The following is a 27,531-nucleotide window of genomic DNA, read 5'->3' as shown; positions in this document are numbered from 1 at the left end:
AATATTCTCATATTTTTATTTTCAGGTATATAGTGTTTTTTCTAACATTGCATCATTCTATAATATGTGCAGATTACACAACACTCAGCATTCAAAATGATTCTTTCAGAGCAGTCTGTGGACTAATGACCTCTCCTCTGGCAGAGAAAAAGTTGAGATAATAAAAGTCAGAAGACAGCCCTCTCCATGACTTTGAAAGTCGTAGAGCTTAATGGATTTTTTGCATAGAGATAACAACTGGAGTTTCTTAACTCTTCCTGTACTGGAAACAATTACACTGATGTATCTGATCTTAATGTTTTATTTCTTAGCTGTACTACACATACAAATCATAATATCATCATTTTTTTTCCGCTTCAGTGTCTCTTTAACCATTACTCTTAGAATCATGATGAGAATGTAAATGAGAGGTTACTCACCCTGCTCTCAGCATTCCACTGACGAGATCTCCGTTCAGTCAGGGGCACCACTAGCTACTCAATACTATAATAGGAATTACGGCTATAGCGGCGCACAGTGAGTAACTTTGGCGCTATTAGAATACAGAGCTGAAGTTACTTTTAAAACACTGTAATTTGGCCGCCAGCATTAGCAGGAAGCTGAATTACATTATTCCCCACCATCCACGTGGACCTTGAGGGGGAATAGTAATTAACGCCGCCGGAGCAGGATAAGCCATAACAGGGTAAGCCATATAGCAGCTATATCCATCAGCAATGGCGGCGATTTCATATGTATGCCTCTGGATACTTAATGCTATGGGGCACCTGTAGCTACCTATGATGATTAAACAATACCAGTGGCCTGGCAGCCCTGCCGGTCTATATAGCTGCAGTAGTGGCTGAATCACACACCTGAAACAAGCATGCAGCTAATCCAGTCTGACTTCAGTCAGAGCACCTGATCTGCTTGTTGAGGGGCTGTGGCTAAAAATATTAGAGACACAGGATCAGTAAGAGAATCAGGCAACTAGTATTGTTTTAAAAGGAGAATCCATATCCTTCTCAGTTTAGGTTCCCTTTAATCTATCCACACCACTAAAGAATCCAACTTGCAATCTTATCTCCACCAGTTATGCTCAGATCAATTAAAATATCTGCCAAGCAGAATGATTATTTCTTTAAAGGACTTACGAGCCCAAATAGGTAAAAAAAGAGAAGTACCTTGATCACTTTTAAATGCACGGAGGACACTATCCGCGCCTTCCGTGCAGTTCCGCCGGGTCCCCGCTGTGTGATAGCCCCCGTGCCGCTCCCGACCCCACAGACGGGGTCGAGCTCCCCTTCCTCTCCTAAGATGGGCGCCGGAGCTGGCCGCGGCTGCGCAGTCCGCATATGTGTTAGTGCGGCTGCGCAGCTCTAGGCCCCCCCCCCCCCCCGATCCATGCACAGTAGCGTGGATCGGGGGGAGGGCCCTAGAGCCGCGCAGCCGCACTAACGCGTATGCGGACTGCGCAGCCGCGGCCAGCTCCGGCGGCCATCTTAGGAGAGGAAGGGGAGCCCGACCCCGTCTGTGGGGTCGGGAGCGGCACGGGGGGCTATCACACTGCGGGGACCCGGCGGAACTGCACAGAGGGCGCAGATGGCGTCCTCCGTGCATTTAAAAGTGATCAAGGTACATCTCTTTCTTTACCTACTTGGGCTCGTAAGTCCTTTAAGAAAACGATTGATAGGGGGATTGTCCAGGATCAATTGGGCCCACCAGTTTCTCTGTCTTCAATGTAGTTGTACATTCAGCTTTGAAGCATCACTACAAAGTGAGTAGTATTACAATGCAAGGAAATATACATTTCCTGCGCAGTGCTTATTACCAGGTTGTATGGGGCGCGTGCACAGAATGGACATTGGACTGAATATCTCCGAACAGAGTTTGCTCTAATCAGGCCATGTAAGTGTTAACCTCAAAGAATAAACAAGCCCTTCAAACAATTAACATTCCTAGTTATCACACACAGGCTTTACAACCTCCTGTAAAAATCACTCTGAAACTGAATAATAATTGCCTTTAGCTAATAATAAATGCCCTTTCTGCAGAAAAGTGAGCTTAAAAGCAAACCTGAAGTGAACATAAATGAGTTATAAATAATAAAGAAAAGAAAGTTGTTGGCTTACCTCTCAAAGGTGATACAACTAATATAAATTATAAAATATGTTTATTAGCACAAAAATTGGGACAATGTGTTTTGCAGGTTTACTCCTGCTTCGTTAGATCAATAAGCTGAATGCTGAAGAAATCAAGTAGTAGTGTTCTTACTATATTGCTTCAGCATTTTGGCATGGTTAATGGCCTGAAAAGTAGGATTAAAGAGTAATAAAGTACTCATGGGCCTGATCAAAGTCACTTTTTCTCCAGTCCAGAGTTTGTCCTAAGAGATGATTTTTCATCTTTCATTTAACCACTTAAGGACCGCAGGCTTTATCCCTTAATCCTCCCCCCCCCCCCCCCCCCCCCCAGGTGGGTTCTAAGAATCCTAATAGCAGGCAGAGGCTGGGTCTGCGTATACTGCCCAGCCTCTGTTGCTATACAGGGTCCCTCCAGGGCCCCCCTGCGCTCTGCCCCCCATAAATCACACGCCGCTGTTTACCTCTGCCTATCAATCTTGCCTCTCCCCCGCCTCCTCCAGGTCGCCACTTCCCGCACGCGTCCCATCCCTCCAAACAATGGGGATAGAAGGGATGCGGGTGGGGAGCGGCAACCTAGAGGAGGCGGGGGAGCGGCAAGATTAATAGGCAGAGGTGAACAGCCAGCTGGCGAAAACTGCCTATCGCCAGCACGGCGTGTGATTTATGGGGGGCAGAGCAGAGCGCAGGGGGGCTCTGGAGGGATGCTGTATAGCAACAGAGGCTGGGCAGTATATGCAGACCCAGCCTTTGTCTGCTATTAGGATTCTTAAAACCCACCTCGGGTTCTCTTTAAGGGTAACAGTAAAAAAGGGCGCAGGAGGCTAGTGGACAAATCGGGCGCCGCCATTCACTCCCATAATAAATATCGTTTAATGGGCGCCCAACAGGAAAAAAGGGCGCCGGAGAAAAATAACGTTTTAAAAGCGGTGCCCGGAGACTTAATGTTTTATAACTGCTTCTCATAATCACACATTATTTAATGATTTATACATTTTTTAATATAATTTTTAAACGAAAAACAGTACAATTTTTTTTTTTACATTATTTTTAAACGAAAAACCGCACAATATTTTTTTGAAACGTTATTAATGCTTATCACAGGGGGGTCTAAGGTGTAGGCACCACCAGGGGGGTCTTAGGTTTAGGCACCACCAGGGGGTCTTAGGTTTAGGCACCACCAGGGGGTCTTAGGTTTAGGCACCACCAGGGGGTCTTAGGTTTAGGCACCACCAGGGGGGTCTTAAGTTTAGGCACTGTCACAGGAGCCCTAGTGGCTGACCGCACTTAGCCTTCTAAACGGTGCCAGCGCACAGATCGTGCGAACTCTGGTCGCAGTCAATGCGCAGGAACCGTTAAGAATTAGCCGCAGACAACTCAGAAGGGAGCCGGTGAGACACGGGTAATTACAACGTCACCTACTGGTTCAGAGTAAACTGCCACCACCGCGGTTACCATGGGACCGTGGAGCCCACTAACTGACTGACTAGTCCTGCGAATAAAACAGTTAAACACACGGTATTCTGTCTAGCCAACAACAAACAAACAGTAGCGTATCTTCAGAGACCCGGGATCAGTTCTGTGTGTGCTGATAAGCAGGGTAGCGGACAGTGAATGACTTGGAGAAAGTCGTTTATTCACGCAATATAAATAATTAATATATACAGACAATTATTAAAATCACAATTATTAAGACAGTAATAGCCAGTATAAAAAATAAAAGAAGGGAGAAAAATACTTAGTTCCTGGAAAGATGTCCTTTTTGTGGGAAAACAGAGTTCTGGGTTTCAATTTGAGTTCAGAGTTCAGACCAGGTGGATGCCAGCATATCCTCAAGCTGGCATCTGATGAGTTCAAGATGTTTCAGTGTGGAGGCAGGGCCGGATTTACCATAAGGCAGTGTAGGCGCGTGCCTACAGGCGCCTGATGATAGAAAGGTGGCTCACTCCTCTCACCGAACGCTTCCCACCACCTTCCCTATGCAGAGTCCTGAGCGGAGTGTAAATGAGAGGTTACTCAACTCGGTCTCTGCATTCCACTGACCAGATCTCCCTTCAGTCGGGGACACCTCTAGCTACTTAATACCGAGGAGAGCTCTGGCTACGTAAGGGCAACCTGTAGCTACCTATGACAGACAAGGTATGTAAGGGAGAAGTGACAGTTGGGACAGACAGCACGCTTGCAGTGCGGTTGGCAGGTGTTTGTGGGTTCATGGAGGGCAATGTCTAGGGTGCCAGGACATCTGTGCCTATAGGCTCCGTTGATGTAAATCTGGGCCTGTGTGGAGGACACTGAGTTTGGGTCCTCTGCCATTCTTATGCCCCTGCTTCAGTAGGAGGGAGTGAGGGCGGGGAGCCATACACCCCCTTAGAAGATGAGATGAGCCCTCCCCTTGTCCTGGGGGCTAGAAATCATATCTACCCATATATGGGCTCTATCTCACAGAACCGTACAGGTCAGGGCAGATTTATTAACATTTTCAGGTCTGTCTCGATTTACCCAGCGCCCTGATACCAGACATGAGGGGTGGGACCCCTGTGGTATCATCAGGGCATTTTCAAACTGCCTAACTGGCAGTCCTTACCTCAGAATGTTCTGAAACTTCCTCAGAACCAGCACCGGGGCTCATGCTACACTTCCCCCACATTTGGCGAAGCTGCCATCTCAGGAACCCCAGAAATATAACAGATCTGGGAAGTTATGGATTATGCTATGAGACTCAGGTTTATTCAGGATGTGTTCTAGCTGCTAACAGCTGACTTCCCTTTGATCTTTACCAGTGAGCAAGGTGTCAAGACCTCCCGGAGATTTGTAGCCTGCCTGGCTGCACCTAGGCATCCTGATCACCCCTTGGTTAATTAACATCTACATGAGATCAGCTAGGTGTCACCTTATACCTGATGGATGGGCCATCCGCACAGCTTGAAGCCAGGGACTCTCTGGGCCCAGGCTCATTAGCATATCAAAAGAGCCATCCAGCCTTTAGGATGGTGCTCTCTCTCTGCTAAGAAAAGGACTTCAGCTGCCCCTACACACTCAACCCAGATTGTATCGATTTGAAGCGCAATCGATGCAGGGAATCGAGTGCGATCGCTTTTTCTTCACGGGCGGTTACAGGACGCGCCTGCGGCCCCGCAACCGTCCGTGACAGGCACTACTAGGGGGGTCTTAGGTTTAGGCACCACCAGGGGGGTCTTAGGTTTAGGCACCACCAGGGGGGTCTTAGGTTTAGGCACCACCAGGGGGGTCTTAGGTTTAGGCACCAATACGGAGGTCTAGGGGTTAGGGGTAGGTACAGGGAGGGTTACTTACTAATTTTTTTTAAACGTTATTATACGTTTCACTTTTTAAACGGAAGATTAACGTTTTCACAATTGCCGATTTCATGAACATTATTTAATGATTTATAACTTTATAAAACATTATTTTTAAACGAAATATAGTACATTATATTTTTAAACGTTATCCATGTTTATCGTTTAAAACCCCGCGCCCTTTTTTCCCAGCGCCTCTTTTTAACGTACGCCTCTTTAAGGCCTCGCTGCAGGGCCATATAACTCAGCACACAAGTGATTCCCCCCTCCTTTTCTGCCCACCAACAGAGCTTTTTGTCGATGGACTCTGATCTCTGCTGGGATGTTTGTTTATTTTTTTATTGTTGTTTTTTTTTTATAAATTTGCTATTTATTTGTTTTATTTTAGACCCTCCCTCCCCCCCGCCAGCCAATCCCTGCGATCGGCTCTCATAGACATTGGCCTATGAGAGCCGATCGCTCTGTGAACCTCTCCAGGAAACAGCCAAGTGACACGGCTGTCCCCAGTACAGCGCTGCCTTAGATCGCAGCGCTATACAATGTAAATAGACAACCGTCTAACAGTCTCCTAACGGTGATCGCTGCTGGGAGACTGATGACGGAGCTCTGCTCCACCATTCGCGCGATGTCCTGCAAAACACGCCCCCAGGACTGCACATCCTGGGGCTGCCAACGCGTCCACGCCGATTGGCTTGGAGCGGTCTGTAAGTAATTAAAATAACTTTTCAACACTCTGCAACTGAAAAAGTACCACAAAATAGGTAAAAAAAAACCACTGTCAAAATTATTACACCCACACTTGTTTTATGACCCTTGCAAGATGGGCACCAGGTTGTGAGGGTCTCAAGAAGTTAACGAGAGAAAGGGTGTGATTATTGGGGAGTCCCAACACAGGTTTGCTCTCATGATTGAATTTATACTCCGTATCCCTCTTAAAGGGAGGCAGCCGCTGTGTGTAGTTGGTTATGGAAAGTATTGCTCTGGATATTTGACTATAGTACCACCTTAAGGCTAGTTTCACACCAGGACGTTGCGTTTTAGGGGACGTTATGGTCGCATAACGTGCCCCTAGCGCAACGCCTGGTGCTCTCTAAGGTGGACGTCAGAGTGAGCCGCATTGTGCAGCTCACTCTGGCGTCCGTGATGCCGTGATGCGTACTCTTGTGCGCATGCGGCATCACGTGGTCCCGCCGGCCAATCGCTGCACAGAGCGGCCGCTCCAGGAAGTAAACACTGCACGTCACTGAGTGCAGTGAATATTAATTAGCCATGTGCCTGGCCGCTCTCCGCTCCTCCCCAACGTTACTGAGCATGTGCAAGCAGTCTATCGCCCTGCCGCTTAGAAAGTACTGCATGCAGTACGTTGTCTGGTGGCGCAGCGTTACTGTGTAACGCAACGTGGGCACTGTGAACAGCCCATTGATTTTTCATTGCTGTGCGGTGGGGTGCGTTACAGGCTGCTCTAACGTGCGCCTGTAACGTCCCACTGTGAAACCAGCCTTAAGGTTGAAAACCTGAAGTTCAAAGGACAACTGAAGTCAGAAGGATATGGAGGCTGCCATATTTATTTCCTTTTAAAAAATACCAGTTACCTGGCAGCCCTGCTGATCTATTTGGCTGCAGTCGTGACACCAAAAACAAGCATGCAGCTAATCATGTCAGATCTGACAATAATGTCAGAAACACCTGATCAGCATGATTCTGCAGGTTCTATGGCTAAAAGTAATAGAGGCAGAGGATCAGCAGGACAGCCAGGCAACTGGTTGCAACTGATATTGCATCCTCCATATCCCTCTGTTTCGGTTGTCCTTTAAAGGTGGCCATACATCTAGCAACTTGGCGGCCGATCAACCATCTGAATCAGATGAAAATCGGTGCAGCCAAGCGTATGCTTGATTGATGTTGCAGCCAATTTCCTGCGGAGCATATCAATCGGACATTCTGCAAGATGTCGGGCCCTCATGGTCGATCGGGTTTGCGGCTTGAATAGGATTTCCATAAATTGTAATGAAGTTTTATTTTTCCCCCACAAAGGTTATCATGCTGTGACTAATCTTTTAGAACAGAATATAATGTGGAATAATAATGGAATAATAAAAGTTTCACTAGTTTCACTTTAATGGCTATACGTTGAGTTATTTTGATGGTCCAAAGACATAACAACAAAAGTTGTTTAGGTGATACCTTTAACCACCCTGGCGTTCTGATTAAATCGCCAGGGTGGCTGCGGGAGGGTTTTTTTTAAATAAAAAAAAAACTATTTCATGCAGCCAACTGAAAGTTGGCTGCATGAAAGCCCACTAGAGGGCGCTCCGGAGGCGTTCTTCCGATCGCCTCCGGCGCCCAGAATAAACAAGGAAGGCCGCAATAAGCGGCCTTCCTTGTTTTGCTTAGATCGTCGCCATAGCGACGAGCGGAGTGACGTCATCGACGTCAGCCGACGTCCTGACGTCAGCCGCCTCCGATCCAGCCCTTAGCGCTGGCCGGAACTTTTTGTTCCGGCTACGCTGGGCTCAGGCGGCTGGGGGGACCCTCTTTCGCCGCTGCTCGCGGCGAATCGCCGCAGAGCGGCGGCGATCAGGCAGCACACGCGGCTGGCAAAGTGCCGGCTGCATGTGCTGCTTTTTATTTCACGAAAATCGGCCCAGCAGGGCCTGAGCGGCAGCCTCTGGCGGTGTTGGACGAGCTGAGCTCGTCCAGACCGCTCAGCAGGTTAATGACTAAAAACTGTACAAGATTTCTTTGCAAGCTTTCTGATGGTTCTGATCCAGTTCTGAAACATGCCTGAAGAAGAAACTTAAAGTTTCGAAAGCTTGCAAAGAAATCTTGTACAGTTAGTCATTAAACGTATCACCTAAACAACTTTTGTTGTTATGTCTTCGGATTCTCTCCATGAATAATACCGGATCACACGCAACTCATTTTGATGGGACTGCAAATTCTACTGTTCTACAAGCAGCACACTGACTGCTTTACAGTGTGCCATATCTTCACTGTTGTCCCATGAAAAGATATAATAACATATCTACAAAAAACTTTGTAGGTGTACTCACTTTTGTGAGATACTGTAAGCATTTTTATGTCATCATGCCCAGGGCCGGATTTGTACTTTTTACCGCCCAAGGCCAACTATACTGTCTGTATGGTTGTTATCTCTGTGTGCCCCAATGAGCATTTTACTTTATTATTATTATTATTATTTTTTATTTATATAGCGCCAACATCTTCCGTAGCGCTGTACATAGTACAAACAAATAATGGGGAACAAATATACATAAGAAATACAAGACACTGTACAGTCATGACATTGAATAGAATAAATACAGATACATACATAGTTGATATGTAGTTGGTACATATACATATGTTAAAATTACAGCAGTATGAGAAACACTAGGAGGAGGTCCCTGCCCTTGCGAGCTTACAATCTAGAGGGTAGTGGGGAGGAAACAAAGGGGAAGGAAACACCAGGATTAGTGGGTGAGCCAGTGTGCCTTCAGCGCTGCCTATAGCAAATTATAGGCTTTTCTGAACAGGTGTGTTTTCAGAGTACGTTTGAAGGTTTCCAGACTCGTGGCATGACGAACCGGCTGAGGGAGAGAGTTCCAAAGGAGAGGGACCGCCCGTGAGAAGTCTTGGATGCGAGAGTGAGAGGAGGTGACTAGGCTGGAGGACAAAAGGGTCTCCTGTGAGGAACGGAGGGTCCGAGCGGGGAGGTATCTGGAGATTAAAGAGGAAATGTATGGAGGCGACAGCTTGTGTAGAGCTTTGTATGCAAGTGTGAGAAGTTTAAACTGGATCCTTTGGGCAACTGGTAACCAGTGGAGGGATTGGCAGAGAGGGGCTGCCTCAGAGGATCTAGAAGAGAGGTGGATGAGACGGGCCGCAGAGTTTAGTAGGGATTGGAGAGGTGCCAGTCTGCTTTTTGGTAGACCACAGAGTAGGGTGTTGCAGTAGTCAAGACGGGAGATGATTAGGGCATGCACAAGCATTTTAGTTGCTTCTTGTGAAAGGAAGGGACAGATTCTGGAAATGTTTTTGAGATGGAAGTAGCAGGAGGTAGTTAAAGTGTTAATATGTGGTTTAAAGGAGAGCTCAGAGTCCAGAGTTACCCCTAGGCAACGAGCTTTGGGGGTTGATGCTATTGGGGTGTTCTCTACATGGATTGTGACAATGGGAGGTGGAACAGAGAGTGAAGGTGGAAATATCACAATCTCCGTTTTGCTCATATTGAGTTTAAGGAAGCGGGATGACATAAATGTAGATACAGCGGATAGACATTTGGGGACTTTTGATAGTAGTGTGGAGAGGTCTGGGGCAGAACAATAAATTTGGGTGTCATCAGCATAGAGGTGGTATTGAAACCCAAAAGAGCTTATTATCTGTCCCAGGCCATGGGTGTAAATGGAAAAGAGGAGGGGTCCAAGGACGGACCCTTGTGGTACTCCCACAGACAGTGGGCGTGGAGAGGAGTTGGTATTGGCATAGGAGACCATGAAAGAACGTCCAGACAGGTAAGAGTTGAGCCAGGAGTGTGCTAGGCCCTTGATTCCCAGTGTTGAGAGGGTCTGGAGAAGCAGGGTATGATCAACAGTGTCGAAGGCAGAGGACAGATCTAGGAGTATTAGTACCGAAAATCTGCCTTTGGCTTTAGCAACTAGGAGGTCATTGGCAACCTTAGTGAGAACGGTTTCCGTAGAGTGTTGAGGGCGGAAGCCAGACTGGAAGGGGTCCAACAGGGAATTAGCAGAGAGAAAGTTAGACAACTCTGCAGGGTTGCCAACCGTCCGTCTTTAGACGGGCAGTCCGTCCAAATGACCTCAAATTAACCATGTCCGTATTGCCCGTATTTTTAAGCATGCTGTCCTGGAACCGCCCATGAAGAAAAAGCGATCGCACTCGATTCTCTGCATCGATTGCGCTTCAGATCGATAGAATCTGGAGCAGCTGAGTCTTTTCTCAGCAGGGAGATAGCATCAGCTTAACTGCAGAGACTCTCTGGCTTCAAGCTGTGCTGATGGCCCATCCATCAGGTATAGGTGACAAGCACCATGACAGAAGCAATCTAGAGTGGGAAAACTCAGACACTCTGGCTCCTTCCCCCAGCAGGGGAGCCGACATGTGGCTTGCTGCTGCCAGCTTCAAAAAGAACCTCACATAGGGATGACCTGCTGTCAATCCCAGATGTAGATCATATTCCATAAACTGCTATATGTGTCATATTTTCTGTGTTGCCAGGCTGGCAGACCCTCCAAACTAACAGAGCATGTAGGGCCCTGTCTGGCACTGGTTCTGAGAACATTTCAGAACATTCTGAGGTAAAGACTGTCAGTTAGGCAGTTCGAAAGTGCCCTGATGATACCACAGGGGTCCCACCCATCATGTTTGGTATCAGGCTGCTGGGTAAATCGAGGCAGACCTGAAAATATTAGTAAATCTGCCCTGACCTGTACGGTTCTGTGAGATAGAGCCCATATGTCTTTAAGACATGATTTCTGGTCCCCAGGACAAGGGGAGGACTCATCTCATGTTCTAAGTGGGTGTGTGGCCCTGCCCTCACTCCCTCCTACTGGACCAGGGGCATAAGAATGGCAGAGGAGACAAACTCGGTGTCCTCCACCCTGAAACATCTTGAACTCATCTGTGCCAGCTTGAGGATATGCTGGCATCCACCTGGTCTGAACTCTGAAATTTGAGTGAAACCAAGAACTTTACAAGTTTTCCCACTAAAGGACATCTTTCCAGGAACTCAGTATTTTTTTCTCCCTTCTTTTATTTTTGCATACTGGCTATTACTGTTTTAATAATTGTTGATTTTAATAATTGTCTGTATATATTAATTATTTATATTGCTTTCAATAAACCGACGCTATCGCCAGTTGTTGTTCTAGCTACCCTACTATTCAGCACGCACAGAACTGATCCCGGGTCTCTGAAGAGACGCTACTATTGGTTGTTGTTGGCTAGACAGAATAGAGTGTGTTTAACCGTTTTTATTCGCAGGACTAGTCAGTCAGCGGGCTCCTCGTGCCCATGGTAACCAAGGTGGTGGCAGTTATACCCTGAATTAGTGTGTATTTTGTAATTACCGTATCTCACAGGCTCCCTTCTGGTTTGTCTGCGGCTAATTCCCAACGGTTCCTGCGCATTGACTGCGACCAGAGTTCGCACGATCTGTGCGCTGGCACCGTTTGGAAGGCCATTTGAGGTCTGACCACTAGGGCCTCCTGTGACAGTGTTTGGCAGCGGTTGGGACCTGTGTTGTGCTGAAAAGTATCTAAGATAGCGCTAGCGCTATCCAGAAACGAACTAATTCGTTGGTGTAGCTGGAAGGCAGTATATTTTTTATATATACAGAGAGACTGTGTAGCCAGTACCCCTCCCCAAAAGTTTTATTTTATTTGGCATGGAAATGTCCGGGAACTACAAGAACATGTGCCTGTCGGACCTTCAAAATCTTTGCCAAGCGAGAGGCATTGACGTCGGCCGCAGGAAACAACAGGACCTGGTAACGGACTTGTTTCAATGGGATACCCAGCAACTGGGGGAGCTGGATGTGTCGGCTGAGGTAGACGCCGGCCCATCTGACCCAGGACAAGGGAAACCAGGGACTGAAGATTCTTTGCGTACAGAGGTTGAGCATCCTGCGGGCCCTGTTGCAACAGTTACGCCAGAGACTGTCAGTGTGGACCCCAATCCCAGAGTTTCTGAAAGTACTCGCCCGGAATTGGCCAGTACGGGACTGTCCATGGGTGCTGACCCGGTAATGCAGCAGGCATTACGAAAGCTGATGGAGACTGACCTGGAAAAGTACATGCAGTACATGAAAGCCCGTGAGGAGCGGGAATGCCAATCTGCAGAACGCAAGGCTGCTGCTGCAGAACGCCACGCGGAGAGGGCTGCTACGGAACGGGAGCTCCAACGACAGCATGAGCTAAACTTGGCAAAAGTGCAACAGGCCAGTCGGAGTTCACTCTCCAGCCTCCCTGCTGAAGGAGCTGCATCACCCGTAAGTGCAAAATTTTAATTTGCTAATATTGAAAAAGACACTGACATTGACTTGTTTCTGCGGTCTTTTGAAAAAGCATGCCGTCAGTATCGTCTGTCCCAAGACCAGTGGGCCAGACATCTGACACCTTTGCTGCGCTACAAAGCGCTTGATGCTTTCGCAGAATTGCCTGCAGAGAAAGATAATGATTATGCCGCTATAAAAGATGCTATCATTACTAAGTACCAGCTGACGCCAGAAGCCTATCGCAAAAAGTTCAGGGCCTGGCAGAAAAAGTCTTCTGATTCGTAACGAGATGTGGTCAGCAGCTTGCTCACCACACTCTGCCAGTGGACTCTAGGCCTCACCAAAGGATCTTATGGTGTCCTGGAGGACTTGATAGTCCTGGAACAATTTCTGAACATTTGCCCTGCTGATGTATGACAGTTTGTGCTAGAGCGCAAGCCGGCGTCAGCAACTGTCGCTGCAGACCTTGCCGAGACTTTTGCGACTACCCGGGTGCCTGATGCACGCAGGACTGTCCCATCCAGCTGGAGAGGAGGTCAGCCCAATACCCCGGCAGACTCTCCTGCCCCTGTGAGCCGTCAGCTACAGAGGCTACTCAGCGCAGCTGCTGCACCCAGGTCTGCAGCCCCTGGAGAGGTCACCTGTCACTACTACCGCCAGCCCGGACACATGAAATTTGACTGTCCAGAGCGGAGACAGACACCACCAGCACCTGTATCCCCTGCACCTCACCCACAGCAGAGGCAACCCGCCAGCGAACCACAGCCTGGATCCTCAGATTTTGTTCTGTTTGCCCGCGGAAAGGAAATCCGCGACCGAACCGACCAGCAGCAACTTGTTAGAGTGAACGGCAAAGTTGTCACCGGATTCCGAGACACCGGAGCTGACATCACGTTAGTTCACTCACACCTTGTGCCAAAGGAGGGCATCAGCTCCAGCCGATCCCTTGCCCTTACTGGAGTAGAGGGCACCCTTTTTCACATAGCCCACGCGAAAGTGAAGCTTGACTGGGGGGTGGGAGTCCAAGAAAGAGTTGTTGGGGTTATGAAGGATCTCCCAGTCCCTGTGTTGCTGGGGACTGATTTGGGCAAGCTTGTGTCCTACTACGAACCTGCCACGACCGCCTTGTCGCTCACGGAAGGAGACGGACTCTCCACCCACCACCAGGTACTTTATACACTTGGGGGAGCACCAGGGGGAGGTGGGTTGAATGTGCCCAGTTCAAGGGTACCCGGTTCAATAGTGCCTGCTTCAAAGGCACCTGAGTTTGATGTACAGACTGTCTGTTGTGATGATGATGTAACTGTACCTGAGTTTACTGTACAACCTGTCTGTAATGAAAAAATGTCTATACCTGTCAATGTCATTAATGCATGCAACAATGATTTGAGTAATGCCTGTCTGTGCCCTTCTGAAAGTGTACCTGTGCTAGCAGTACCGCGCAGCTGTACTGCTCAGAACCCGAGCTCAGAACAGGTGGAGGGGGTTCCGGCCTCCTCCCCCTCCTCTGACCGCAGGGATGAGACCTTTCAGCCGCTGGCCTCGTGTGACATGAGCATGTTGACTGAAACTGACAGCGTCCTCACAGCAGCACTACAAAGCGGCCCAAGCCTGGAGGTGCTCAGGCAGCAAGCCTCTGAGTCCCTCGCAGATGGCGCCGCTTTCAAGGTGTACTGGGAAGGTGGGAGACTGTGCAGCGAGTCTGTACAGCCCCATACCGGTGGATCACATGCGAATGCCAAATGGCTTGTGGTCCCGAGTGCATTCAGGAGACATGTGCTGAAATCCGCACATGCTAATCCTCTGACAGGGCACTCGGGTGTCCGCAAGACACTTGCCTGTATTCGGAAACAGTTTTATTGGCCCGGGATGAACAGGGATGTAGCCAAATACTGCAAAGCATGTGCCGTCTGTCAGGAGCGGGGGAGGTCCAGGGATTTCCGCGGGGTTCCCATAGGTCCGCAGCCGCTTCGCAGGGAACCCCTGCATGGGCTGGCTGCTGACCTACCCAAACCACTGCCCGTTGTCAGCAGTCCTGGCAGACGCCCCATCCGAACGCAGTGGCGTAAACACCCTGGCCGGAACGGTCCATGTCGGGTCAAGCCTGAGGGTAGCGGACCGCGACCTGTCCAGGGGAACCGAGCCACCGGTTCCAATGGGTTTTCCCGCCGTACCGGCAACCCGAGACCTGTCAGCCAGGTTAGCGGCGCCGCCACACATCTTGCGGGTGTGTGGCTAAGCCACAGACAAGAGGGGGGGCTGTCACGGACGGTTGCGGGGCCGCAGATGCGTCCTGGAACCACCCGTGAAGAAAAAGCAATCGCACTCGATTCTCTGCATCGATTGCGCTTCAGATCGATAGAATCTGGAGCAGCTGAGTCTTTTCTCAGCAGGGAGATAGCATCAGCTTAACTGCAGAGAGTCTCTGGCTTCAAGCTGTGCTGATGGCCCATCCATCAGGTATAGGTGACAAGCACCATGACAGAAGCAATCTAGAGTGGGAAAACTCAGACACTCTGGCTCCTTCCCCCAGCAGGGGAGCCGACATGTGGCTTGCTGCTGCCAGCTTCAAAAAGAACCTCACCTAGGGATGACCTGCTGTCAATCCCAGATGTAGATCATATTCCATAAACTGCTATATGTGTCATATTTTCTGTGTTGCCAGGCTGGCAGACCCTCCAAACTAACAGAGCATGTAGGGCCCTGTCTGGCGCTGGTTCTGAGAACATTTCAGAACATTCTGAGGTAAAGACTGTCAGTTAGGCAGTTCGAAAGTGCCCTGATGATACCACAGGGGTCCCACCCCTCATGTTTGGTATCAGGCTGCTGGGTAAATCGAGGCAGACCTTAAAATATTAGTAAATCTGCCCTGACCTGTACGGTTCTGTGAGATAGAGCCCATATGTGGTTAAGACATGATTTCTGGTCCCCAGGACAAGGGGAGGACTCATCTCATGTTCTAAGTGGGTGTGTGGCCCTGCCCTCACTCCCTCCTACTGGACCAGGGGCATAAGAATGGCAGAGGAGACAAACTCGGTGTCCTCCACCCTGAAACATCTTGAACTCATCTGTGCCAGCTTGAGGATATGCTGGCATCCACCTGGTCTGAACTCTGAACTTTGAGTGAAACCAAGAGCTTTACAAGTTTTCCCACTAAAGGACATCTTTCCAGGAACTAAGTATTTTTTTCTCCCTTCTTTTATTTTTGCATACTGGCTATTACTGTTTTAATAATTGTTGATTTTAATAATTGTCTGTATATATTAATTATTTATATTGCTTTCAATAAACTGACGCTATCGTCAGTTGTTGTTCTAGCTACCCTACTATTCAGCACGCACAGAACTGATCCCGGGTCTCTGAAGAGACGCTACTATTGGTTGTTGTTGGCTAGACAGAATAGAGTGTGTTTAACCGTTTTTATTCGCAGGACTAGTCAGTCAGCGGGCTCCTCGTGCCCATGGTAACCGAGGTGGTGGCAGTTATACCCTGAATTAGTGTGTATTTTGTAATTACCGTATCTCACAGGCTCCCTTCTGGTTTGTCTGCGGCTAATTCCCAACGGTTCCTGCGCATTGACTGCGATCAGAGTTCGCACGATCCGTGCGCTGGCACCGTTTGGAAGGCCATTTGAGGTCTGACCACTAGGGTCTCCTGTGACACACAGCATTTTGAGACAGGGGAAAGAGAGCCCTGTCCAACTGTCCTTAAAGTCTAAAGAAGCCAAGTCCAAAGTCCGGTCTGGGGGCTAAATGCAGCCCGCTGAGCCTTTTTCGGAGGCCCCCAAAGCTCTCAACAGTTGTTCATTCCATGTGGCCCAAACGCTTTAGCTGCGGTGCCATATGCAGGGGCCACCTTGAATTGCCGCTTTGCCACCTCCTATGCTTGTCTGTAGGTTTTCAGCCACCACTATAGCAGTAGCATCCAGGAGATTGCATGTAGAATGGTATCTCGAAATAAGTTTATTTAGATAAGGAGCTAGGTTTTAAAGAGCTTTGTAGGCGAGCGTCAGGATTTTAAATGTTATCCTTTGTGTAACTGCCAGCCAATGAAGAGACTGACAGAGTGGGATAGGGCTGGAGACGCAGGAAGAGAGGGGGATGAGTTGCGCAGCAGATTTCATGATGGACTGTAGTGGGCCAAACGTTTAGTGGGTAGGCCACAGAGCCGAGAGTTGCAGTAGTCTAGACGTCAGATAATTAGAGCATGCACAAGAAGTTTAGTAGTGTTCTGTGTGAGAAAGGAGAGATGCAGAAGATGTTTTTTAGATGGAGTTCACAAGAGGAGACTAGCTGGTCAATGCGTGGTTTGAATGAGAGAGTCGAGTCCAGTATTATACCTAGGCAGCATGCCTAGAAACTGGGACATGAAGGATGAGATAGCACTGATACAGTTAGGAACACAAGCTGTTAGAATAGTCAAGTCTGGAGCTGAAAGGTAGATTTGGGTGTCATCCGTGTATAGGTGATATTGGAAGCCAAAAGAACTGATGAGCTGACCAAGACCATAAGTGTAGATAGAGAAAAGGAGAGGTGCAAGGACTGAGCCTTGGGGAACTCAAACAGTGAGGGGGCATGGAGAGACAACTGTTTGCTGGAGTGAGCAACTCTGAAGGTCCTATCTGTAAAGTAAGGGGAAGGCCAGGAGACAGCAAGACCCTAGATGCCAATGGATGAGAGAATTTGAAAAAGGAGAGGGTGATAATAGGGCAGAGGTCTTTAGATTTAGGAGTTGCCAGGTCACTGGTTACTAGGGCAGATTTGATCGAGTAGATTAGGCAGAAGCCATATCTCCGTGATCGCCCACTGTAGAGGTAATATGACAAGGACTCTATGATTCACACATTTTGCCCATCAGTTTAAGATCGAACGGCATTTGCCTAGCATGAATTATAACCATAATATTTAATAACCGGGTATTGCCTGTAGACATCCAGACATACAGTAAATAGTATGGAAATCTTCATGATTTCCCCAGCATTTTATTTTTACACTTTACATAGGGGTCAGATGCACGGTTTAGCTTAAAAATGAACAAACATGAAAATGCATGATATTTACTCCTGTGATCCTGTGAGCTGCTGCAGGTGATCACCCACCATGGGACAGCAAGTCTACAGCGAGCCAAGCCCCCTGCAGGGACTTCCCCTTCATTCCATTTCTGCTCTGACATGAATTTTGGTTTGGCATTGAGGTGCTAACCGGAAGGTATGTACTGTTTTCAGAGACTGCTAGGGGACAGATGGCTTCTGACATGCAAAGTGAAGATGAACACATCAAACCCCGTCAGAAAAACATAAAATGCCCTTTTAATATCAACTGGTGGATTAAAGCGGAAGTTGATCCACATCCACGATTACTCACGGTTCAGCCATGACAATCAAGACATCCAATAGGGTGCTTGCCACTAAAACCATGGATTTCAGTGCTCATTCCTGCTACGCCCAGGGCATCATGAGCCCAGTGAGTAAACCAAATTGTTCCTTTGAACATTATTGTCATGCAGTTTGGACTGGTGCAACAGAATTTGACATTTTTCTGAATCTGAACAGTAAGACAAACGTTTAGCATTCAATCCTCCTGTCCTGTAGATAGCGGTGAGCTCTCAGAGGACAGGCTTACCAATTCTCATCCGTGCTCATCTCTGTCCAGAGTTTTAGGTTTCCAAGTATCCTCACAGAACATCCATTTTCTCTCTGCAGGATAGTGTTACTACTTAGGATTCTGTTCTGACAAAGCTGTTCCATTATTCAGAAGAAACTTAAAAACTCAGCAACTAGCAGTCATAACATTTAAGGTCAATGTCTCTCCCTGCACAGACTCTGAAGAGCACAAACTGGTATATGAGGTCTGTAATCACAAAGCCATTAAAGAAACAAAGCTAAACACGCCTTTCCTGCTGCTGCAGCCTAAGAATAGACCTGGATCCTGAAGACAGTCAGACTGCTGTATTCCTCTAATTCTGTCCTGCCTACAGTTTAACCCTATTTCATTATCTACAGATGCTTGCTCTACCAGGAGACCCGTTATAAAAGATGAATTTATCTATACAATCATGTATTATCTATCTATTATTATTTCTTTATATAACACCAACATCTTCCGTAGCGCTGTACATAGTACAAAACAAATATTGGGGAACATAGATACATGAGAAGTTCAAGACACTGTACAGTCATGACACCCATTAATGCAAAAACAAATACATACATAGTTAATGGGCCATATGCAATTCACTTTTTCACCTGAGTTTTCTCCCAGGTGATATTTTCACACCTTGCAAATAAAATGCCTTTCACATAACTAGTAAGCAAACAAATACTTAAAATAATTTTGATAGTACTTTTTCGCCTACCCTTTGGTACTTTTCCATTGCAAAGTGCTAAAAAGCTATTTTAAATCAAAAATGAAAAATTATCTCCTAGGAGAAAACTCAGGAGGAAAAGTGATTTGCATATGGCCCCATGGGCCATATGCAATTCACTTCTCGTCCTGAGTTTTTTCCTAGGTGATATTTTTACAACTTGTCATAAAATGCCCTTAAAGTCACCAGCAAGCAATAAATTACTCAAAATAAATGTGATAGTACTTTTTCACCATCTTTGGGGCACTTTTTCAGTTGTAAAATGCTGAAAATGTAGTTTACAGAGAAGATGAAAATTATCTCCTAGGAGATAACTCAGGTGAAAAAATGAATTGCATATGGGCCCATGTGTGGTTTGAGATATCACTAAAATTGGCACACATTTATACAGTAAATTACAGCAAAATAAACGATAGGAGGAGGTCCCTGCCCTTGGCAGCTTACAATCTAGAGGGTAGTAGGGTGGAAACAATAGGAAAGGAGACATGGGTTAATAGATGAGGCAGTGGCATCCATCTGAAAATGGCGCCTGTGAATAATGGCGCACAGTGTTGCCGCTAATCCGTTTGCCGCTTATCGCTATTTAACGATAAAGCCTTATTGTTATTTAGCGTTAAAGCCTTATTGTTATTTAGCGTTAACACACAGAACCCTCTCTGTACCTATCCCTAACCCCTAAACCCCTGGTGGTGTCTAACCTTAACCACCCCCCTGGTGGTGCCTAACCCTAACCACCCCCCTGGTGGTGCCTAACCCTAAGAACCACCCCCAGTGGTGCCTAACCCTAACCACCCCCCTGGTGGTGCCTAACCCTAACCACCCCCTGGTGGTGCCTAACCCTAAGACCCCCCTGGTGGTGCCTAACCCTAATCTTGACAGTGTTACATTAAATCCATGCATCGTTTTGCAGTTAAATAACTTCTGCAGTTTGGCTTATGTAGGGCGCTATTGCTAAATAACGTTAGTGTGTGCCACTATTGATAAATAACGTTAGTGTGTGCCACTATTGATAAATAACGTTAGTGTGTGCCACTATTGATAAATAACGTTACTGTGTGCCGTTTTTCTTCTTTTTTTCCCTGTGCGCCATTATTATGCAGTACTAACGATAAATAGCGATAAGCGTATCTTTTTAATGCGGCGCCATTTCTATGCATAGGCACTGTGCGCCATTATTCACTGATCCCGAGGCAGTGAATCTCCAATGCTACTTATAGGCTTGTCTGAAAAGGTGTGTTTTGATAGTACATTTGAAGATTTCCAGGCTTAGAGCATAATGGACAGCCTGTGGGAAAGAGTTCCAAAGGAGAGGGGCTGCTCGTGAGAAGTCCTGGATGTGAGAGTGAGAGGAGGTGACCAAGCTAGAGGACAAAAAGGGTCTCCTGGGAGGAGCGAAGGTTCCAAGTGGGGAGGTATCTGGAGATTAATGAGGAAATGTATGAAGCTGACAGCTTTTGTAGAGCTTTGTATGAAAGCGTAAGAAGTTTAAACTGGATCATTTGGGTAATTTATAACCAATGGAGGGATTGGCAGAGAGGGACTGCCCTCAGAAGAGGGGGAGGAGAGGTGGATGAGGTGAGTAGCAGATTTCAGTAGGGAATGGAGAGGTGCCAGATTGGTTTTTGGTAGACCACAGAGTAGGTTGTTACAGTAGTCAAGACGGGATATGATTAGAGCGTGTTTGGTTGCCTCCTGTGAAATGAAGTGTCCATCTAGCATCTTCTACATAATCCAATCTATCCATTTAAGGTGCCCATATATTTAAAAAAAAATACCACTTCATAAGAAAGTTATAAATGGTGGAAGCACATGTGATTGTTGTTGACAGGAATGTATATTGCTTTTTGGAAATGAATGCAGATGCTATGTTTGATGACATTGCTGGCATAATTCCATGATGTTATCATGCTGCATTTATGATTCATATATGCGAAGGCAGGAGACTGGATCAGAAGGAACAGACACGTTCTCTACACATTCTCACTGTCTCCAAGTGACAGGACAAAGGCAGTGTACTGAGTCACATGGTACAGAACACATGACCAGCATTGCTTTTCAATGAGGCATATCAAGATAACAGGCCACATGAGGCAAAGCATACTCAATGGACCATCCCCTCCACCATCATCTACCAGGAGAACACTGAAAGAGCTGACTTTCATGAATCGGATATCACACAATCAAATGAAACATTATACAAACTGTAAACCTCCACAAATGTCTCTGTATGCTCAGCAGGAAAAAAAACACAGAATCCAGGCTCCTCATTTTGAGCTGGGTCTTTCTAAATATTTGAATATGTAATAAGGAGGTGCTGGAGGGGGTGTGGCAAGTAAAACAGCAAAGTCAGTTAACCCTCCACACACTTGCATGCAAATTATTTCACACAACTCATGCAGGAACAGGAGCGTAACTACAATTCATTGGGGCATCCAGCAAAGCTTTGATCCCCCCCCCCATGTTCACACCCTTTCCTTTACCTATTCTTGGTGACCCTCACAGCCTGGGGGCCCATCTTGCAATGATCATAATCCAAGAGTGGCCATGTAATGTTTGGGGAATTATTTCCGTGGTCAGCGCACAGAACGCGCGCCGACACTACGGAAATCCTCCACAAGCGTGTAATTATATAGAACCCAGTTATGGTGCAATGCACCTGTAGAGGGAGATTCCCACCGGCAGGTGGAGCTGTGGAGTACAGACGGACACAGCCTCTGTACTGCCACAGATGCCAGATGTGAATTGCACAAGTACAAGCAATGCAGGGCAAGATAGCCCTAAAAGAGAGAGAGCACAGAGACAGAATGAATGTGTGTCCACCAATCTAGTCGCCACCCAGCGACGGTGAACACACATCAGCAGAAACAAAGTATGAAGGCAATCACAAGAGTGGCAATTGCCAAAAGTGACAGAAGACCGAGCAGGACAGAACACAAGAGTTAGCAAAAGGCACAGCAAGCAACACCAATAAAACAACAAGGAAAATAACAAACGCTAGCTAAACGCGAACACCGCACTCATTCTCAACAGCGAACGCGTTTAAGCTCGATCACCGCGCGATAGGCGCCCAGTGATAAGCGTGCCACCCTAACTAACCAAAGTACACAAACACAAAAATAGAGAACGCGAACGCTTGCTAAACGGTTACCTCACCGAGCCTACAGCAAGCATTCGTACAAGACAAGACAGAGAGAAGGAGCAGCCAGCAGCAACCGCAGCTCTAGCCTACACTCCCAGACAGAATTCAGAAGGAACCACCACTGCTACCACTAGAGCGAATGCGATCCAAACAGACAAACAGATGGGGCTACCAGTAGCAACCGCTGCTCTGGTTAGCACCCCTAAGGCAGAATACAGAAGGAAGCACTGCCACTACCACTAGGGCTAATGCAATCCAGACAGATGGAGCAGCCAGTAGCAACCGCAGCTCTGGCCTACACTCCCAGACAGACAGAACGATTCCCTGTCGACCGCCGCTGGCGACAAGGCAATCAGGGCAGAGAAACAGAACAAGGCAATACAAATAATGCAACCTGACTGCACTAGAAGGGATGCCTAGGGCAGTCCCAAGGAATTACTCTAAGATAATCCTTAGCAACCGATAGCAGAGGCTGACACTCCAGGTGTTAGCAGGAACAAACCATCATGACCAGCAAAGGATCCTGGGAGAACATGGTATTTATACTGCAAGCCTTCAAAGGAGGCAGCTAGGCAATTTGCATGACAAGTGTATGCAAATTCCTCAGTAGCAGAGCAAGTCTGAAACTTGCAAAGTAAAGACATGTCTCTTTTCCAGGGACCTGCAGCCCTCAGACTTAAGGAATGGTCCAACAGCTGTCTGTCTGTGCAGACAGCTGAGCAGATCGTTACAGGCCATCATAATCTTCACACCCAGACTCCTTTATTGGAGGAAGGGAAGGTTAGTAGTAGGGGCCCCCTCATCTCCCCGAAGCAGACATGATACTGTCGGTTTTAGTACAAACAAATTTATTTATATACTCCAACATACAGTGCAATGTGTTTCTCAGGTATATTCCCGCTTCCTCAGGCAATAACAAACAGGAATACACACACTGCAGTCTTAAGATCACGATAAGCGCCTCTGTGTCAGATACACCGCGTGTGTCCTAACTCTGGTCCTTTAACACACATAGTACAAACTTGCAAGCATTCAGTGTGTCAGTTGACTTTGCTGTATGCTCAGCAGAAGCACGTCCATTCACAGTTCCACTGACATGGAGATAGCTGTGCAGCAGGGATAATTATACTGGTGGCATGGCTGATTTGAGGGCAGGTAAGGCGGTGTTCCAAGGCAAGAACATTTTGGGATAGGTGAAGTTGGACAGGATCTGGGTATCTTCAGTGTGTGTACAAAAGTTGTTGCTCATCAAGTCTTTCTAACAAACTTTTTTGTTCTCAACTCCTTATAATATATCTCAGCAAACCAAACAACCATAAGGAACTGCGGTGTTGGGTCCTGCACCATTGATGGATAAGTGTACAGCAATACAATGACTTTTAAAGGCCTTACCTCAGTTCCCATCCCACAAAAGTCATTGATAACTGGAAAGGGTAGATGCTGGTCCAACAATGCAAATGGAGACAGAGAGGCCATATGCAAAGAGGTTTGAGGCCTGGAAAAACAGCTGGAGCACTCATAATAAACAGTGTATACTCTGGAAATCAGGGGCGTAACTACATGGGAGCTGCCCCTGTGACCACAGGGGCACAGATCTGTAAGGGAGGCCCAACTACTACATCACTCCCTCCAATAAAGGGCTCCATCCTTCAGGTGTATTTGTGGCTACACTTGTTACATAGTTACATAGTTATTTGGGTTGAAAAAAGACATACGTCCATCGAGTTTAACCAGAGATGGGTGGGAAGATTATGATGTCTACACTTGTTTTATGACCTTTGCAAAATGGGCACCCAGGCTGTACGGGTTACCAGGGGTAGGCAAGCGAAAGGGTGTGAACACTGGGGGGCCCATCAACGTTTTCCTGGAGGGCCCCATGATTTGTAGTAACACATCTGATCTACAGGGGACAAGCCAAATAAAAGAAAAATTCTGTACATCACAAACACCAATCCTAAAGAAATCCAATCCATCATTTATTTCTAACCTTAAAATGTGGCTGTTTTATTCCTTTATAGACATGCATAAAACAGCATTTAAATTAACTTGTTTTATCCTAAGTAAACAAACTTTGAAAGAAACTTCAATCATTTTAAAGGTTTAAAAAAGAATAACAGCGGTACAATGTTGTGTCAGGTTAGCCATTGATTAAGGCAGGAAGTTCGGAATCGGGGTGATACCATTTACTAACTCAGAAGGTCCAAAGAGTAAGCTTTCGCTCTGAAAACTTCTTCAGGCTACTTTTTGTTTCATACGGAGAAGAATAGGAATAGCATGTATAAATAGTACTTAGCTATATAGTGTCGATAGTTAAGTCATTAAAGGTACAAGCATTAATAAGGTAATTAAGAAGGGGTAAGTGTTTGAGAGACCCCCGGAGGGTTGTGATGACCTCACCTCTCTTGTCCTTGGTACCATGCCTTTTCGCTGTGGCCAGTTCGTGTTCGATCTTCTTCTCCAGATATTCCTGTTTCTTAGTTAGCATCTCCTCTGTTTCCCGTAGTCTGAACAGAGCCTCCTGGGCACTGGGGCCCCCTTTTCTGCTTCTAGAAGAAGATCCCGAGCTCCCAGAGCTTTTAAAAAATTTACCGATCTTACTCATGGTTATATCTTGTTGTTTGTTGCCTCTCACGAATCAGACAAAATCCATCCACCAGGAATGTTTTTCACAAAGAGTTCTGGACACAGGAAGAACAGCACGGAGGACGGCTGTGCTAGTCAGACACCTGTCATTTCCTGACAAGTAAAACTTGAAAGGCAACTTCAGCTGACCTGGCAGTGGGGTGGGGAAACCATCAGCGTGATCAAGTGACTCGTTACGTAGCTGAATACCTGTCACATAGTCTCATACCTTACTAATGGCAGATACTAACACAAAACTCAATGTTTCCCTTACATAATTCTGAGCTAAATATTGACACGGTGTCTTATGCAAAGGAAATCTAGAAATGTCACAATAACCTGGGCCAAGCAAGCCTCAGCAAAGGCTTTACGTGAGTTTACTAATTGTATTGTACTTATTTATTCATATTAGTCTTCTTATGCCTTCCCCAAGTTAAATAATAGGGACAGGATGAGGTAGGTTGACCCAGCACTTGTCTACTTTCAGCAGCACCAGTTCGAACATATTAGCTCCAACGTGAGACAGCAGTCATTTTTGGCACTGTGTAGTTTCAGCACCAGCTTCGGTGGCGTAGTGCTTAGCTCTCTCGCCTTGCAGCGCTGGGTCCCTGGTTCAAATATTAGCCAGGGCACTATCTGCAAAGAGTTTGTATGTTCTCTCCGTGTCTGTGTGGGTTTCCTCCGGGCACTCCGGTTTCCTCCCACATTCCAAAAACATACGGATAAGTTAATTGGCTCCCCCTAAATTGGCCCTACACTACAGTACTTACACTACATAATATAGACATATGGCAATGGTAGGGATTAGATTGTGAGCTCCTTTGAGGGACAATTAGTGACAAGATATATATAAATATATATACACACACACACATAGCCGGCCTTTGATATGAGCGACCGGAGCGGTCGCTCAGAGCGCCGGCTTCCAAAGGGGCGCCTATAGCTGGCTAACTATACTGAGAGCACCTACACCTGACTTCCGATATTGGGGGCACCTATAGCTGGCTACCTATACTGAGGGAGTGCATCTACTCCTGGCTACCTATACTAAAGGCACCAATACCTGGCTACCTATACTGGAGGCACCTAAGCCTGGCTACCTATGGGGGAGACCTACAATTGACTTTCTATACTGGGGGAGCCTATGCTTGGCTACCTATATTGAGGGAACCTTACACATGAGATCCTATACTGTTGGCACCTATACCTGGCTACCTACCTATACTGAGTCTGATGGTGTTTTTTTTGGGGGGGGGGGCACGCTGGGGAAATAACGTGTGGTGCTAATTGTCAGTGCTGTGCTATCATTCCAAATTGGGGGGGGGGGGGGGTAACTGTCCCACTGATTGTTTTTATTAACATTCCTGAAAGGTTCTAGACTTCATTTTTTTAAGTTTCAGGATAATGCACTCCTTCCATCCATTTTGTGGTTATTAATATCTTTTTTCTATTATACATATGTGATGCGTCACAGAGATCTGAGCATTTGGCATGATGTGTCACGACTTCAGAAAGGTTGGGAACCACTATCCTTGGAGTTAACTCAGTAGAGAAGTTGAATTGCATATGGGCCTCTGTGTGTGTGCGCGTGCATGCGTAAGTGTGTGGGCACGCACGAAGCAGACGAAGGGGGGGGCACAAAAATCAGATTTCGCTCAGGGGCGCTGTGAAACCTAAGGCCGGCCCTGTATACACACACTGTACAGCGCTGCATAATATGTCGGCGCTATCATGCGCTGTCATGCATGGATACATGCACCCGTGCCTGATCCAATTCACCTTTTCTCCAAAGTTTTCTACTAGGTGGTATTTTCACATTATGAATAAAATGACTTTTAAAGGGTACCTAAGATGGGGAGGGAGAAAAAAAATATATACATACCTGGCTTCCTGCATCGTCCGCTACTGGTCCCGAAAAGTCCTCTAGCCGGAGGGTGGTGACGGAAGCCTGACTGGGAGGGGGGGGGGGGGGGGGGGACAAGTGCATCCGGGCCGGGCATGTGCAGAACATGCTAAACCATAGGACTTTCAGGGCCTATTGTGGACAATGCAGGCGGCTGAGGAGGAGGGCGAGGCAGCGATTAGCCTGGCGGCGGCTGGAGGAAGATCCAGCTATTTATATTTTTTTCTCCCTTGTCATTTCAGGTTTACTTTAAGCCATCAAGCAGAAAATTATCTCCTATGAGAAAACTAAGGAGAAAAAGTGAATTGGATCAGGCCCTTGGTTTCTTAATTAGGTATTTTGGAGATTTTACAGGGTTTTTACAAATAGTATTTTTTAATCTTGAACTTAGAAGTACAGTTTAGCGTCTGATATGCATGTTAGTTTGGCCATGAAGTGGGGAAACACCATTACTTATCAGGTGGCTAGTGCTAGTGTACTAGTGGAAAAATAGTATTATATGATATGAGTCCATAAAATTACTCCCCCCATCATTCCACCTCCAACAGTACAACAGTTGTGTTCTCCTGCAGCTGAATGGGGATAAAAACTATTTTCCCCTAAATCTTGCTAAACCACTTCAGCGCCCTTGCTACGCATATCTACGCCCCTGTATACTTCACTTCAGGCTCAGGGGCTTAGATATGCGTACTGTTAACTTACCAAAGCCGCTCACGAACGTGGCGTCTCTCCTGTTCGCATTCGCCGCAATCCTGTCCCTCTGTGATCGGGAAATGAGAAACAGCTGTTCTTAAACCCGATCACCGTGCCTGTGATGAATAAGAGCTTCCGGCAGCAGCGCAAGCTCTAAGTAAAAAAAACAACAAAATAACATAATCAGCACATGTAAACACTTGGTTCCATCTTCTATTTATAGAGCACGGAGTTAGTGTAGCACCATCTTGTGGCCAAAAAGTAAAACCACACCCAAATACAAGATTACACTATCCCATAGAAAAATTAAATACATTTTTTATTATTTTTTTAACTCCTTCCACCCCCTACTCCATAGTTAA

The 27,531-nt window shown here is 46.8% G+C and overlaps 1 protein-coding gene across 1 annotated transcript in view; it reads right to left on the bottom strand.

Annotated features, from left to right (window-relative positions):
- The window catches only part of CHMP4C (charged multivesicular body protein 4C), a 56,021-nt gene extending 31,334 nt beyond the window's left edge, over positions 1–24,687 (bottom strand). The window contains exon 1 of the mRNA XM_068234862.1: positions 24,349–24,687. Coding sequence (XP_068090963.1) covers positions 24,349–24,553 — 205 coding nt within the window. The 5' untranslated portion in view covers positions 24,554–24,687. The remainder of the gene's footprint in view (positions 1–24,348) is intronic.
- Between the last annotated feature and the right edge of the window lie 2,844 nt (positions 24,688–27,531).

Source organism: Hyperolius riggenbachi, chromosome 5, assembly GCF_040937935.1.
Source record: "Hyperolius riggenbachi isolate aHypRig1 chromosome 5, aHypRig1.pri, whole genome shotgun sequence".
Classification (NCBI taxonomy): Eukaryota; Metazoa; Chordata; class Amphibia; order Anura; family Hyperoliidae; genus Hyperolius; species Hyperolius riggenbachi.
The sequence above is the reverse complement of the archived record's forward strand: the minus strand, read 5'-3'. Positions and strand labels throughout refer to the sequence as shown.